General features: G+C 43.9%; 1 protein-coding gene across 1 annotated transcript in view; it reads left to right on the forward strand.

Annotated features, from left to right (window-relative positions):
• Positions 1-14124: 14124 nt before the first annotated feature.
• Positions 14125-17323, forward strand: part of POLR3B (RNA polymerase III subunit B) — a 75055-nt gene continuing 71856 nt past the window's right edge. Inside the window, exons 1-5 of the mRNA XM_084497979.1 lie at positions 14125-14257; positions 14482-14514; positions 16407-16463; positions 16566-16630; positions 17113-17188. Of these exons, the coding sequence (XP_084354105.1) occupies positions 14186-14257; positions 14482-14514; positions 16407-16463; positions 16566-16630; positions 17113-17188 (303 nt within the window). The 5' untranslated portion in view covers positions 14125-14185. The remainder of the gene's footprint in view (positions 14258-14481; positions 14515-16406; positions 16464-16565; positions 16631-17112; positions 17189-17323) is intronic.

Consider the following 17323-nt stretch of genomic DNA (forward strand, 5'->3'; position numbering starts at 1 on the left):
TCATTATTATTATTTTTTTTTCCTGTCTTAATAAACTGCCTCTGTCTCAACCCACAGGCTTCATTTTCCTATTCTCTCCCCCATCCCAGAGAAGGAGGGGGGAGGGGGAGCAAACGGCTGTGTGGTGCTTAGCTGCCGGCTGGGGGAAACCACGACACCAGCAGTGTAGTCATGTAACCAAATTAAAACCAAAACTTTCAGCCCGGTCCTTGACCTGAATAGGGAGTGAGGATCTGGATTCTGGCATTTATATGTGATAGTTTATATGCAGCCAAAGTAAATACTGCAGTCAGAGGTCATGGCGCTAGATTTTGAAAAGTCCTGCATAAAGAAGAGATCTCAGAAAAGCAAATTTAAACAACATTAATGTCAAGAAAAGTCTTTCTGATTGCTATATTCTTTATCTGTCGTGACTAGACACATGAAAATCTATGACGGCAAGTTTGCCTTTTAGGTCATTTTCTTTTTTCTTTTATTTATTTCTTTTATTTACATGTATTTATCTTAACAGGCTCTGTACTAATTTTCCTCACAGAATGACTAGCTAGCAGAAATATGACCCTTATGTGCCTTTTGTAATTAATTCATTAGGGCAACTCTAACCACTAAGCCCCTTGTCAGGTGATTTCTATTAGCGATAAGGAGCAATTGAACCTAAAACATTGAAGCCAGGTAGATGAGCCTATTCCACAAGGTCTCTTGGCTCCACACATGTGAAGTGAAATCTGCCAGGTGGGGATCGTTTGACCTTTGCTATGCAGGAAGCATGAGGAGTTATGGCAAGAATTGCCACTGCAGAGGAGTTTGAGGTTCAGGTTACTTAAGGTGCTTTTCTACAGTCAGGGTGGAATGAACTCAATGTTCCCAAGTAGGCTGCTTTTTCTTCATGTTTTCTATCATCTCTGTGAAACAGTTTTGGAGACTCTATGAGCTAGTTACATCGGTGGTGACTTCTCAGAACAGGAAAACCCTGTTGGTGCTACTTTCAGTGAATTATCGGTGACTCAAGTTCAGAAGATGGCAGGTAAGTGTTGCTGGGTTTTACAGTTGTTCTGTGTTGGTGACCTTGAGGACTTCCTTCACTTTCTCTGTTTTCAGTGAAGTTACTTACATGGATTCTCAGCTGGTCCCCAAAATATTCTGGGACAGATCCACTTTCCTGGTAGACTCCCAGGTTCTTCCTTGCTGCTTCTAGTCTTGTGTTTAAAGCCATACAATACTGCATATTTATTATTACGATTTTTTGCAGAGGCAGAATATGATATAGAAGAGGATTGATGTCCTGGAATATCTCATAATCAACCAAGAACCAGCTTTATGTCAATGACTACTGTCTACTCAATATAAAATCACTACTTTTTGTGAGCATATATAAATTCTTTTCATTTTTAAAAATAAATACATAGATTTTAGTCTGTATTAGGAGATTTGGGGGCAGTTTTACATATTCTTAATAAGTAGCAGATTGAAAGAGGGAAGATATGAGAAGTGGCAGTTATCTTTAGTATGTAGAAAGACAGCTTCAGAACTAAGAACAACAAACTCTAGGACAAAATAGAAATGTTCCAGAGTACGTTATTCATTCTGAATGACAAACTAACGTTGATAGACTGCAGAAGATCCATTATTTAAATCCAAAGAAATGCATAGTCTCCTTTTTTTTCCCTAACAGCTGTATCTTGTAGTCAATGGAGATTAAGTACTTTCCTAAGTTAAGGGTCACCTGTGTCAAAATCCTTTTAAGCTGGCTCTCAGTTTAATCAAATTGTTTCTTGTTCTTGTGTTATTAGAAAGGGCAAATAAGTCCCAGATATCCCAACTGTTTCTTACCCCTTATTTAGCATAACCCAATAGTTTCCCTTTTTGTTCAACTCTTACAGGTCTGTTCTGAAATCCACAGAGGTGATGAGAGTCTTTATAAGACTGCAGTGGTTTTTGGCTCAAACCTTAAGCAGCTTTTTGAGTACAATACTGACGTATATGTGAATGTTTTCCTCTCCAGTGTCCAAGTTGGAGTGCAACATTTTTCATCGTGCTCTCAGATCGGGATTCTGATTCTAACAATGGTTCCTAGTGCAAATTTCCAGAGAAGAGGGAAGCAAACCAGTCCTGACTGCTTTGAATGAGATGGAGAGAGCAAACAAATGTAAATGAAGAAGATAAACCTGTAGGAAAGTTTTCAGATAATTGCCACTGTCCAAAAGCTTGAAAGTGGTTGAATCCTTGAAAGCTCATTACTGAAAACTCCGGCTGCATCACTGAATTTGAAGGAGTAAGATAGACTTGTACCATCGCAGAGCCTCAGTCGCTGTTTAAATGGGCACTGTCTTTAACTTCACAAGAATGAAAAAGAAAAGGTCATCTTTCTACCTTGTCAGCTACTGGCAGACCTAGAGAAAGAAAAAACAAGAGTTGTTAACATCACGATGTAATGGTTTTTTAGGACATCTCACCAAATGTGGAATATTGAGTAGTAACCAGACAACAAATGAAAGGGAAGACGAAAGAGTAGAAGGTACTTGCATGGCCTTAATTTACGTGGCAATTGACAACAACCACAATCTGCAATGATTTCTAAGTGCCTTACACCATTGACCCTGGAGGCACAAAACCGGGATTGCCTTATTAGCTAAGGGGAGTGCAATCCCTCTCAAAACACGAGAGTCTGGGGTACGCAACTGAGTACTGAAAATCTTAACCCTAGGATGTTCACGTACCAGAAAGAAAACTCACATTTAGCACTAAACAACTATCTTTAGAGACAGGCTGGGAAGCGGTTCTTTTCAACCCAGGGTCCATTTCAGCATCTTCAAAGCTAAAGAAATGGTTGACTGCTCTGTTGAATTGTGTTCCAGGCAGAAAGACTCACGTTCCTGTTAACATAAAGAGCTTAATACCTTGCTTCTGTCCTAAAGATGAGTTTTGGATTCAAACGTACCCCCTCCAAGATGAACAACTACCTGAACTTTGTGGGGTTTATATTCTGCGTAAGAGATTTGTAATGTCAAGCTTCACAGCTTCTCCAGATGAAGGAAGGAGGTTACAGATGCATAAAAGGGCAAGACAACAGCCAAAACTACATTGCATTGCCACAAAACTACTTTAACGTATCCCTGCAAGCACAGAAACTCCTTTGCAAACCACCACAGATTAGACATCAGGGCTAAAGAGTGTGGAAATGATTGTTTAACAACTGTATGCATACTGCCAACTTTATGAGCCAGTCAAACTGAGATGAGAGCTTGAGATCCCAACTGTGGCTTGGATATGCTGTGCACCAAAGAACTTCCTCCACAGAAGATGTCTTGTTTTGAAATTATGAATACTTTTTAACCATAAAGGGGAGAATTCTGGGACAGAGTATTCTGTCCTGGTCCCCGGTCCTGGTCCTGCGTGGCTTCCCAAACAAGCTCCTCCAATAATTCTCCAGGGACAGAGGTGAGCCTTACTGTCCCGTAGTTTCCTGGATCCTTCTTCCTGCCCTTCTTGAAGATCCGAATGACACTGGCTTTCCTCCAGTCTTCAGGCACCTCACCTGTTCTCCAGGACCTTTCAAAGATGATAGAGAGTGGTTCAGCAATCATGTCTGTCAGCTCCCTTAGCACATGCGGATGCATCCCATCGGGACCCATGGGTTTGTGTGTGTTGAGCCCACTCAAACGCTCCCAAACCTCTCTCATGTCCACCGGGGGGAGCCCTCCATTTCCCAGACCCTTTGTCCTATTGCCAGGGGCGAGGAGTCCCAGCGGAGTGTCCTTGAAGCAAAGACTGAAGCAAAGAAAGCATTCAGTATCTCTGCCTTCTCAGCATCTTCCGTGACCAGGACACCCCCCTCATTCAGCAAGGGACCCACTGTATTCCTAGTCTTCCTCTTGCTGTTTACATACTTGATAAAACCCTTCTTATTATCCTTTATCTCTTTTGCAAGCCTCATCTCTAGGTGGGCTTTAGCCTTCCTCGTTGCGTCTCTGGAGGCCCTGACAACACATCTATACTCCTCCCGAGTGGACAGGCCCTTTTTCTGTATTTCATAGACCTTCCTCTTCCTTTTGATCTTATTGATGAGCTCCTTGCTCATCCACACGGGTTTCCTGCCCCCCTTCCCTGATTTCCTATTCCTCGGGATGTACTGATCCTGAGCGTGGAAGAAGTGCTGCTTAAATGTAGCCCAGCTCTCACAAGCACCCTTGCCTTCTGGCAACCTATCCCATGAGATACTCCCAAGCAGGTCCTGGAAGAGGTCAAAGCTGGCTCTTCATATAAGTCCATGGTAGCAATCCTGCTTTTAGCCTTACTTCCTTTGCCTAATTCCATCTGGAACTCCACCTTCTCATGGTCGCTGCATCCCAAGCTGCCCCCAGCCTTCACATCCCTAACAAGCCCATCCCTGTTGGTAAGAACGAGGTCCAGGAGCACCCCCTGCCTCGTCGGCTCCTCCACCACCTGCATCAGAAAATTGTCCTCAACGCATTGTAGGAACTGTTTGGACTGCTCGTCCACCTCTTAATTCACCCTCCCCCAGCTGGAGCTGGGTACACTCTAATTGCTCCCTCACATAAAGGGCAACCCCGTCCCCTCGCTTCCCCAGCCTCTCTTTCCTAAAAAGAGGACATAGCCCTCAGTGACAGCGTTCCAGTCATGCGAGCTGTCCCACCACGTCTCAGTGATCACAACGAAATCGTGGCCCCACGACCGAACACAGATCTCGAGCTCATCCTGTTTATTTCCCGTGCTCCGTGCACTGGTGTACAGGCACTTTAGGGAAGCAGCAGGTGCAGTTACCCCTGGGGGGATGCAAGAAGAAGATGCTGGCTGGGGGATCAGGAATGCTAACTTCTCTGAGGAGCCCTCAATCCTATGGTAGAGCTCAGAAGTTTTTCCCTGTCTTCAACAGTGATGGTAGTGACGACTTCCCCTAATCCTTCTCTGTCACCTTTAGCTCCCCTCCTTTTCCCCATCAAACCTAGTTTAAAGCCCTGGTAATCAGACCAGAGCGCTTGCTCCTCAACACACTTGTGCCCCAGTTGGCATCTGTCCGTAGCCCACATGCCCGGCCTCTCAAAGGACGGACCAAGATCAAAATACCCAAACCCCTGGTCCAGACACCACCCCCTCAGCCAGTCATTTACCTCTCCTGTTCTGCTCCTTCTATCTGCATCCCAGTCACCCAGCGGGAGGGCAGAGGAGAACACTACCTGCACCTACTATCTGTCGCCCTCAGAAAAGTCCCCAGCCCTGGTCCCCAGATGTTTGCGCTAGGGATGTGATTCCACAGAGCCTTCAACCCTTTCTTTAGCTTTAAAGCCACTCACTTTAGGAGTGTGGCATGTCAAGTTTCAAATAGAAGCACAAGAAAACCGTGAATGTAAAATCCATAAACACCTCTCAGGACTTCAGACTGCTTTCAAGCATACAGGAAAGCCGCCTATGAAATGCTCTACTTATTTTACTTCAAATTACTCTAATTACTCTAAATTTTCATATGCATTTTAAGATGCAAGTAAACTACAGACATATAATACCAGCAATTAATTTGAACCACCAAAATTAATAAAAGAACTCTTAAAAATACCTTGTTTTCAGAAGCCTTTATGCTAGCTAAAGAAATTTAGGACTGCAGGTATTAAATCTGAACTGAAAGTGCTGGAAGTTATTTAAAGGGTACCTGTTTGTAAATCTGGCCTTTCTGCAGTTTGTGAATTTTGTCCCAAAACACTCCCCTTTCATTCATCTTCCAAAAAGGTCTTGAACAGAGTTACACTGCTGTAAAAAGTGATGGAATTTCTAGATGAGTATTTACTGTGAAAAATGTTCACCTTTCTAAAGGAAAATGTGCCTTATAGCATCTAAATGTTTTGTGAGAGAGAAAAAGTAAAGGTCCAAAACTCCAGCTTTAGCCAAGTAAATGCAATCTATCTGGGCAGTTTACTGATCAAAACTGTAAGAGAGTTTGAGAACAACCCTTGAGAACTAAGGCAGGGAAGCAGCCTCCACAGACAGAAGGCAAAGAACAGGGACAATGGTCTGCCATTTAGAAGGAGCGAACCCAAAAAGGAATAAAAAATATTCAAAATCTTGCCCAATGCCTCACTTTGTACAAACAACTGAAGGAGGCGGCACAGGACTGGGGACTGGAAGGACAGCAAAGGGTTTTTTGATATTAAATTGACCAGTGGTCAATGGTTCTGTGTCTGGGTGGAGGCGGGTCACAAGTGGTGTCCCGCAGGGGTCGGTCTTGGGACCGGTGCTCTTCAACGTCTTTATCAACAATGTAGATGATGGAATCGAGTGCACCCCCAGTTTGCAGATGACACCAAGCTGAGCGGTACAGCCAATATGATAGAGAGAAGGGATGCCATCCAGAGGGACCTGGACAGGCTGGAAAAGTGGGCCCATGAGAACCTAATGAGGTTCAACAAGGCCAAGTGGAAGGTGTGGCACTTGGACTAGGGCAATCCCATGAATTTATATAGACCGGGCGAAGAAGAACTTAAGAACAGCCCTGTGGAGAAGGACCTGTGGGGTCCTGATGGACGAGAAGCTGGACATGAGCCAGCAGTGCACGCTTAAGCCCAGAAGGCCAACTATGTCCTGGGCTGCATTAAAAAAGGGGTGGCCAGCAAGGAGAGGGAGGTGATTGTCCTCCTCTACTCTGCTCTTTTGAGACCCCACCTGGAATATCTCTGCTCTTGTGAGACCACCAGACCTGCATGCAGGCTTGGGGCTCCCAGCACAAGAAGGACATGGAGCCCTTGGAATTGGTCCAGAGGAGGGCCACTAAGATGATCAGAGGGCTGGAGCACCTCTCCTATGCAGAAAGGTTGAGGGAGCTGGGCTTGTTTAGTTTGGAGAAGAGAAGGCTCTGGGGAGACCTCATTGCGTCCTTCCAGTACGCAATGAAGGGAGTGTATAAACCGGAGGGGCAATGCCTCTTTACATGTGTTGATAGTGATATGACAAGGGGGAATGGTTTCAAACCAAGACAGGGGAGATTTAGGTTAGAAATTAGGAGAAAGTTTTTCACTCCACACAGTTTTTCACCAAAAAAAAGTTTTTCACCAAGAAAGTTTATCACTGGGGTGGTGAGGCACTGGCCCAGGTTGCCCAGGGAGGTTGTGGATGCCCCATCCCTGGAGGCATTCCAGGCCAGGCTGGATGCGGCTCTGGGCAGCCTGCTCTAGTGGTTGGCAACCCTGCCCAGAGCAGGGGGCTTGAAACTACATGATCTTTAAGGTCCTTTTCAACCCAGGCCACTCTATGATTCTATGATAAGCTGCTGAATTAGTCTTTACTGACTAAATGCCCACCTTCGCTTATAATGTCTGATACTGGAATTCTTTGTGAAGCATGATACCGAAATGAACCTGAATGTTCAAGGAATGTACGCTTCAAATAAAAAATGTGAATCAATTAGACTAATTAGGGACAGCGTTCTCAATAGCGTCATATTGCTAAAGGTTAGCTGGCATTATTAGCGTGAATCAGTTTGATAGTTTCCATCTTCATTTAGCTATATTTAGAAATTTCTACTGCTTTTTATTTAAACTACAAGGCTGGTATAACTTTTTTTTTCCCTCTCCCCTGTTCCCAGAGTTAGCTCCTTCAATTATGAGTAACATGCTGAACCCGGATGCTATTTTTTCAAACAACGAAATGAGCCTGTCAGACATTGAAATCTATGGCTTTGATTACAACTACACCTTGGTCTTTTATTCTAAACATCTGCCCATGCTTATCTTCAATGCTGCTTGGGAGCTTCTTATTAATGAGCATCGGGTAAGCAGAAGTATTGGAACTACAATAAATTTATGGATATAGAATATAATGGGTCACTCCTAGCTGAGGGAGATATAACTCATCTGGTCATGTCTCAGTCCTAGCTTGGCTCCTTGGTAACACATTATGAACAACAGCTACGTACGAATCCCAGAAGTCCTGGTTTATTCTCAGCTACAGTATTGAGCAGAGGAGAATCTGGCAACAGTTAGGGATCAGGGTTTATATGTTTATTTATTTATTTAACATAGTGGTGGCAATAGGGTTCTGGTTTTGTTTTTTACCAGATTTTCAATTCTAGTAGTCATCCTAATAATATAAGGAGCTTGAAAGTTGTTTTCACTGTTTTATGCATTGCAGTAAGTTCAGTGACTAATTTTCATGTGGAATATTTTAGCCCAACTCTTATGAAGTCTGCGATTGTGCTGTGTGTCTGTGAGGTGCTCTGTATGATTCCAGCCGTTCAGCTGAGTTACCTAAAGGGGCAGAGCGCGCAGTGACACTGTAATCAGAGGCTGGATCCAAGAGAGATCCAAATAAGTGTTTAGCTCAGCAGTCCCCTAAGAGGGAGCATGGATTTGCTGCTTGGCTGAGCAGCATGTTTGTATTGGTGACCAGTCAACATCCAGGCAGCTTGGAGCTGGTTTGGGGACGGCAGAACTTACTGTGTGTCAGGACTCAAGGAGGGAGATAGGTGATTTTAAAGGTTATGGGGAAAATGGAAGGTTTGCAGGGAAAAGGACTGAAGAAAGTGTGGACTGGAGAAAGTAAAGGTAATTGCAGCATAGGAAGTGCATGAAAATAAAAGACAAAATCCATGGACTAGTTTAATTGACAAAATTGCTTGTATATTTTATGTAACCTAAATGTGAATGTGTGGTGTTACTCTGCATTCATGTTTTAATCCAAAGGTTAGGAGCTATATATAAACATCTGTAAATATATCTGGAAGAACAACCAAAACTTCATGGGCACTACAAGCATACACAACTTGATCCCCCTAAAATTTTGGCATGCCTTGGTATCAATTTCTGTAGAATGCATAAATGTCCTTTATAAAAGCTACTTGGTTCTTGCAGGAACCTTTACAGTAGCAGTAGGAAGACAATAATTTAAACATGGCTCAGTCTTTAGCATTTGAATGAATACAGATAGTAAGACCTATACAGTTTCTTGTTTCAATAAGAATCTCTTGAGCTGTAGTGAATGAAGCTACAATTGCTTTCTGAGACAGCTTGCTGAAACATATAATCTCTTCAAGTTTGAGGAGCATCAGGTTTTGTTAATTACCAATTTCTGGAGCTGGTTAGTAGTTTTCTTGATGTTAATGTTAGAAAAATCTTCTAGATAGCAGTGTCCCTTATGACAGTTACAGTCAGCCTGACAGATTACCAGTTTTGGTCATGGCAGTGTAAGGTATTCATCAGAAATTTTAAAATACCTTGTAGGAAGCAAGGAATTTTTGAAGGGTGTCCAAGAGAAGAAACATTAATTCAATGATAATCTCAGAGGTGGCAGCAGATATTGAATGTAAACTCTTGCTCTTGGGTTTGTGTCTTTCCTAATGTATGGGCCTTGTGCCACCTTGTCTGGATTGCTGTTTCAGTATATATCGCCCTACCAAGAGTGGTGATGGGGGGTAAGCAAACAGTGCAATTTTAATCATTATTTTGTTTGGCTTGGAAGAAAGCTTTGATTTGTGTGCCAGGATAGGCTCAATCTTCTTCTTATATGTACTGGCATGCATGCAAAAAGACAGCTTACCATCAGAATAAATTAAAATAGGAAAATCATGTATGCAGGAATTTGAAAAAGTCAAAAATAATTTTTTCTGTTCATACCTGGTTTAGCCACCTTGAGCAAGTGCAGTGCATTGTAGACTTGGATTGAACACCTTCTGGACCCTCGTTTGACATTTTCCCATGTTCCCTGGCCAAATCTACACATCCTCCCAAACTGTCTTTAGGCTTGCAGTGCTGTTCTTTGTTCAAATCAGGAGCCTCACTCATGTTCTTTGGAACCAACAGTAGGGACGGCAGCTGGCAGCAGGTCCATTTTATTTAAATACGGATGCCTGTGCTTGGTACAGGCGTGATCTGCAGCAGCTGCAGAGCAAGTCCTTTTCAGCCTAGAAACAAACTTTGTGGAAAATTTAGGATTTCTTTATTTTACGAGTAGCTAGAGCCTCCATTGTGAGGCTGCCTAATATACCTACCCTCTCCCCCCAGGCTTGTAAGGTAGCCGTGTACCTATGGAGACTTGCAGAAAAGGGGGAAGATATGCCTGAGGTGCATCAAGTTCTAAGACTGATGCAGACAGTTAATCAAAGAAGAGGACTAGATGATCTTTCAAGGTCCCTTCCAATCCCTAATATTCTGTGATTCCGAGTCTCTGAGAATGGCACCTTTACCGGAGCAATTCCTCCATCTCAGACTGTCCATTGCAGACATCCCCAAACCAAATTGAGGTGCGGGCAGGGGGAAAGGGCAGCGTTCAGCTCCCCCTGCTGACCGATGCAGGAATAAGTGCAGGCAGAGGCTTTGCAGGGTGCAAAAGTCAATTTAATACTGGGGTAATTGTGCCTGCCACCCCCAGCCCATCCCCAGGTTTGGGGCCTGGCCTGACGGCCTGCGTGGTCGCCAGACCCCGGTTTCTCCACCTGGACCCTTCACAGCCAGAGCATGTCCCCGATGTTGTCATCCTCTAGGGACCGTGGCAGTCCGTGCCCATCCTGCCCCGAGTGCCATGAAAAGCTTCGCTGAAGTTGTCGTTCCATGGCGGGGCTGCGCTCCCTGCGCCTGGGCAAGACGCTGCGGGACCGATAGCTGGAGGGGCTCCTCTGCCGCTGCTGCCGCCCCAGCCCCACATTGCACCACAGTCTTCTGTGGGGCCGGCGGGATGAGGCATTGCGCTGGGCGGGCAGCACCACGCGCACGATGGCCGCGATGGGCCCGCGGCACACTGGGCAGCTGAGTCCCTGGCATGGAGATGGTCATCCCCTGTGGTCTTCTGTCCTGGTGCCAGGCGCTTCTCAGCAGCCTGCGGTCCTCAGCACCTCCCTTGGTGGTCAGTGAGGGGACCTCGATGCCTCCTCTCATGTCGCTGGCTGGACCTCGACACGTCGCGTGCCACCAGCAGGACCACTACGGATAGAACCAGGCAGAAAATATTCTATCAGCAACTATACATTAGCTTGATAGGTTCAACCAAGGTGTCTACAGTACTGTAGCAGTAAATATTCTTAGTATGGATTACAAACATTGCTGTTAGAATGGCAAATATGCTGGTGATAGGTTATGCTTCACAAGAATACACTTAGGACAGATGAGGTACATATACGCATATACATTTGATAACATTACCGAAGGACTTTGATGGATGTGTGCAACAAAAAGGGCTTCGCGTGTGCTTCCTGCAACGCCTCCGCCTCTCGCCTTCCAGCAATGGGACCTCGAGCTCTTGAGTACCAACAGCCGGACTGGACTCAGGCGCAACGCTCAGGGCACTTATGGCCAGCCACCTTTTGTGAGGCTGTAGGGTGACAGCGACTCTGTGGTGGCATCGCAAGGGTCTCGGGGTGCCCCTGATGGCAGCACTGACAGAGGTCACCTGCCTGTGGTGAGGAAGTGCTGAGGTGAGATGGCTGCTCCACGCTGACAGGAGCAATGTCTGCCAGGCTGGGTCCAGGCCAGGAGGTTGGTCTGCAGCCTGGGAGCTGCCCCTGGGAGCCAGGGATGTCCTGGTGTTATCCCCCACATACCCAGCACTGTTAATAAAGAATACCTGCTTTCTAATTCTCCAAAATGAGTCTTGGAAAGTTACTTTGCTTTTTGCGTTGTCCCATTGATAAGGACACAAGAAGCTGAGGAACAACTTCTCACCTGGGAAGGTGGAAATGTAAATTACTTTGTTTTTGAAAAATAAATTAAGAGGTTTTATCAGTGTGGTGGTTTTACTGTGCTAGACAGGTGAACACCACCACAATCGCTCCCTCACTTCCCCTTCTCTTCTGAGGAGGGGAAGAAATAAAGGAAAGAACAACTCATGGGTTCAGATAAGGATAATTTAATTAAAGGGAAAACTAATTATTAAGGAAAGATTGTTGTACTTGAAATGTTTTTGTGAAAAAGTAGATATGAAGATGAACATACCTTGTCATTTCATGGCCGCATTCAGATTTTCAGGTCTGAAAGGAGCAGAAGCTGTCTGTATCTACACATACCACAATTGTGCCAAGCACATTAATGTTGCCTTTCAAGCAATGCACAGCAATAGCAGCTCTCTGCACCTTACTATTAAATGTCAATCAGACCCTACTTTGATTGCTAGAAACCACAAAACAGCAAGAGAAGAAAGATTTTATTGCTGGCAGCAGCAATGCTCAGCTACAACATACCTCCTGGTGTTTTCTGCATGGGGGAGTGGGAGAGAAGATGGCACTGCAGGAGAGCATCCATCGCCTCTGAGAACATCCCCAGGATGCCTCACATCAGAGCAAGGTATACGGGCCAACCCAGGGTTGACAATGCAACTATCAAGGACAGACAAGGTAATCTAATGTGTAAATATGACTGAATGAAAGCCACAGATGGAAGTCATTCCCCTAACTCTCTTCATGCCCCGACACATTCCTTCTTGATTTTCTCTAGAGACAGTAAAATAAAATTTTAGAAGGGACAGGCACCCTTACATACACACATGTTTGGGGGAGCTTTCCCCACAGTTTTGCAACAATTCCATTCCTGTTCCTTCCTTCTCCCATGTCACCCAAAAAATTAAGGTTCATAGGGAACAGAAAACAGAGTCTGAGCTTTTATTTTTGTAATAATCATTAAATATTTTTTAATCACAAAAAAAAAGTTTCCACAGTTCATTAAACTCTTCTTTTACTGACAGACTATTCTTCTCTCAGTTTTTGACAGAACAGAAAAAAAATTTCTTCTTACTTTGGTGTTCAAATGAGCTACACTTCCAAAATGAACATAACCAGACATTGCCCTTTCAACATGCTCAAAAATCTCTTGGAAGTCAGTAACATAAGATTAAAATAAATTATGCAGAGAGCACTGAGATATACAGCTCGAGTTTTTTGAAATAATTACAAAAACCCAATACATTTTTAAAAGAATAATATTCTAGCACTGAAAAATAAATAATACATTTTAAAATTCTCACTTAAATTCATATTGTAAAAATAAATCATTTTTTAAAAAAGAACATAACGCTTCCATATTTTTTTTTTCATGCAATGTTGTTTCAAGGAGTCATGCAACATAAAAAAGATTCTGCTTCAGCTGCCTGCTGTCACATAGCTTTGTACAGAAGCTTGATAGGTTTGTAAGTTGAGAGGGAGGAAAAATCACCTTGAAGGCAAATTGGGGATATTTCCATCCCCAAATTTCAGCTGACAGAACAGCCTGCATCATTGAGTTATCACAGAATCACAGAATCATTTAGGTTGGAAGAGACCTTGAAGATCACCTAGTCCAACCTCTAACGTAACACTAACCAGTCCTCCACTAAACCATATCCCTAAGCTCTACATCTAAACGTCTTTTGAAGACTTCCAGGGATGGTGACTCCACCACTTCCCTGGGCAGCCTGTTCCAATACCTAACAACCCTTTCGGTAACAAAGTTCTTCCTAACATCCAACCTAAAACTCCCCTGGCGCAACTTAAGCCCATTCCCCCTTGTCCTGTCACCAGGCACGTGGGAGAACAGGCCAACCCCCACCTCGCTACAGCCTCCCTTGAGGTACCCATAGAGAGCGATAAGGTCGCCCCTGAGCCTCCTCTTCTCCGGGCTGAACAAGCCCAGCTCCCTCCCGTGTTATTCAGAGTACCTCTGTGTTTCAGCAGGTTGTGAAGTGCTAGAGGTACAGCACGTGCACAGATACAATGGGGCTGGGGACATGCTGAAAGCCTGAAGTGTCTTGGATACATTAATTATGCCTAAGATAGCAACAACCACTCTGCCACGAATGGAGTTCTGAAACGGTTCCTTTTTGGAGCTTTTTGCAATGCCTGATTCTAACCCCTCTGAACAATTTACAATAGCACCAAGACAGAGTTATGCTGAAGAGCAATCCCCGAAGAGGCCGCGGTGTGGAAATTTGCAGATCTGTACAACCAGGTTTATTTGCCGCTTGTGCGGTAGGAAGGAGCACGTCAGAGTAAGCTTCGCTCTGGGAAGCTTGTGCTGACGAAACACCAGTTTCCCCTGACTGAAAACGGCGGATTTTACACAGAATAAAAACCACGGGGGGTGGGGGTCAAAAAAATTAAGAAACCAAACGCCTGACGGAGTTTGGACGGCTGTGAGGGCTGAGGGAACGGCGGAACCCTGCGGCCGCCCGCCGGGGCAGGAGGACGCCTTTGGCTGAGGCACCGCCGGTCCCTGCCGCTGGCATGGAGGCGCTGGCGGCCGAGCTGGGCGCCCTCAGCGCGGAGCAGGCGGCGGCCCCGGTGAACACGGTGGAGGTGAGCGGGGGACAAGCAGGGGCTGCCCGCCTCATCCCCTCATCCAGGGTACCCCCTGGGTTGGTTTTGCATCTCTGGGTTGATCCGAGGGCGGTTTCCAAAGGGATCTGGCTTTAAATAACTCCGCTGCCAAAAGCAAACCAACCCGCCATGCTAAAAAATCTTAACGGGTGTGGCCCCTCTGTGGAAAGCTGCTTTAAACTGTGTGTTTTTCTTGGTTTCAGGAAAAATGGAGACTTCTTCCAGCGTTTCTAAAGGTTAGTGCTCCACGCCCACCTCGAGGCATCCGGGCCCGGCTCTGCAGCCCCCTCTCACGGCCTCAGGTTTCACAGAGTGCCTGTCTGCTGCGTACAATTTGCAATTTTATTTTTTTCAGCTTCTGCTTCCGTCAAATTGCGGGTAAACCGGTTACAGGGATTGATTTCCTGAGGGTTTTAAGTATTACAAAGTCACAAAATCATCTAGGTTGGAGGAGACCTCGAAATCACCTAGTCCAGCCTCTGAGATAACACTAAACCCTATCACTAAGATTAGTTTGCGGAGGCATCCTTTTAGAGGTCACTGGTTTTGTGTGGCCATTCAGAATAAATGCTGTGTATGGCATAGTGCTTCCAGACATTTTGCTGTTTCACTGTATGCAGAGGTCCCATTTGTGGTCTTTCTGTAAGCTCGGTACTGACACTGGTTTGCAACCAACATCAGAGCTTGTTTGAGCTCAAAGATTAGCATTAGCTTAACGTCAGTGCTGCTCTCCTAATCTGGTATTAGGTGAAGGCACAGTTCTCTTTAAAATGCAATTGGATGTAGTAACAGGACTCAGAAACTCTTGGAAGTGAGGAGGGAAAGACAGCAGGAAATATTGTATCGTGAAGGTGGCAGGTGAAGTCTGATGTGCCTGGGTGCCTCTGAAACAGCAGCCACCTCTGCACCCCTCTCATCACTCTGCAAATTGTACACACTTCCACAAGGACAAAATTTTTTAACTTCCTTAACTTCCACTGGTACATAGTTTCTTTTTGCCCATGTATTATGTGCAATGTTTTTGTAAGTTAGCAAAACTATTATATAAAGAGTCATTCCTCCTTTGTCTTAACTCCTGGAGACTTCACTGAGCGAATGAATTTGCCATTCCAAGTTTTCCATTTCTTTCTGATAATTTCAGAGTGAACTGTTGCTTATCATGTGAACTATGTAAATGGATCTGTTTTCTGTATGAAATTCTAAGTCTTGTAACCCGCTAGTTGTCATTGCATGTTTCAAAGCATCAAGTCCTCCATGAGCATGTATGCATGTGTCTCAAGATCAGCTAGCACTCATTTTAGTTCTCTTTTGAGGCTGGATTTGGCACAGTAGTTGATGTAGTTACACCTTTTGTTTTGCAAACTCCGGTCTATTAGTAAAAGGAATGCTTCTTTTAGTATTCTGTCTAACCAAAATCTTTCTGTTTTTCTCTCATCCCAGATCATTTAAGTTATTCTAATCCCCTTTCTTTTGCTTGCTCTTTGTGACTTAAATCCTTACAATGCGCTGCATCAATTAATTTCCTGAGGAAAGGGGGGAGTGTTTATTCTGTGATACTACATCCGGGCATGTTCTCTGTCTTCCTGCCTAGAAATCAAATTCAGATTTCTTGTCAGTGTCCTGTGCTTCTGTGGCTGTTTCCTTTTGTATTGACTCACTTGACACCCCACTTCTGTCCAGTCTTATTGGCTTGCTTTCTCTTTCTTCTTTTTGGCACCCTCGCTTCCTAGGGTATAGGCAACTTCTTTCTCAAGTACTGCAATTATTTAATTAAACTACAAATAAATCAAATTATCTCAAAGTAACAGAAAACTGACAAAATATTTTAACACACAATGGCTGTAATTTGCTTATTTACTCAGTGGCTCTCATTTGTTTATTAGACCTTCAAAACGTACTGGGTGCTTGCTTTGTGCTGTCATTGCATTACTTTTGTGAGACTTTGAGAAAAAGACAGCTGTGGTGTAAACCTGGAAACATACAGTGTAGAACCAGACTGATTGCCCAGGGATCTGTTAACTGAAAGAATTCAGCAGATACCTGAAAGGACTTGTAAATGCTTATATTTTAAGTATTAACAATATATTCTTAAAGCTGATGTTATTTGCTGTGTGCATGTGTTTTCCAGGTGAAAGGACTTGTGAAGCAGCACATAGACTCATTCAACTATTTCATCAATGTAGAGGTATGTTTTCTTGGTGGGAAGGGAGTGGCTGTTACCAGTCAGAAGAAGCACAATTCCTTTCTTCCTTTTTTTGCTTTTTTTTTTTTTTTTTTTTTTTTCCAGATAAAGAAAATCATGAAAGCCAATGAAAAAGTTACAAGTGATGCTGACCCAATGTGGTACTTGAAGTAAGCATAAAAATGATTTCCATATCAGTAATAGCATGTGCGCAATTTCGTAGGTTTGTTATTGACTGTGAAAAGTTCACAGGCATCGTGTGGGTATAAATCAAGAGACTCTTTTGTATGACATACGTCTTATTTGGAGCATAGAAATGTGGAGCATTAAAGAAAAAATACATTAAGCAGATTTATTTTGGTTAACAATGCTTTATGCCACTATTTTTCTGTAATTTAGTAATTTCAGATAACAGCGGGGAGTGTCTATTTCTCTACTTGTAAAAGTAGTTTTTTCTTTTGTATGTGTAGTTTAAATTTTAACTATCAAGAACACAGTTTAAGTACAGTGGGTTACGTTGGGAAGAATCATGGCTCCTTATTAGTTAAAGCAACTTCATTTTTCAATAGATGTAGACCTGTGCTTCCTTCAGGTCACTAGGAAAATACTTAGCTCATTGCTCATTTTGAATATTTTTGCGTGTGTGTTACAGGTACCTCAATATCTATGTGGGTACTCCAGATGTGGAAGAAAGCTTCAATGTGACACGACCTGTATCGCCTCATGAGGTATTGATGTTTGCATTTTTCATTTTTTCTTTCAATTTACCTGCATGCAGCCTATTGTCAACCTGATGAATCGGTTCACATTTCAGATGTTTTTTTTCCTTGCTGTATACATTTCACGCTTGAAAGAAGGCCTTT

Source organism: Aythya ferina (genome assembly GCF_964211825.1).
Source record: "Aythya ferina genome assembly, chromosome: 1".
NCBI lineage: Eukaryota > Metazoa > Chordata > Aves > Anseriformes > Anatidae > Aythya > Aythya ferina.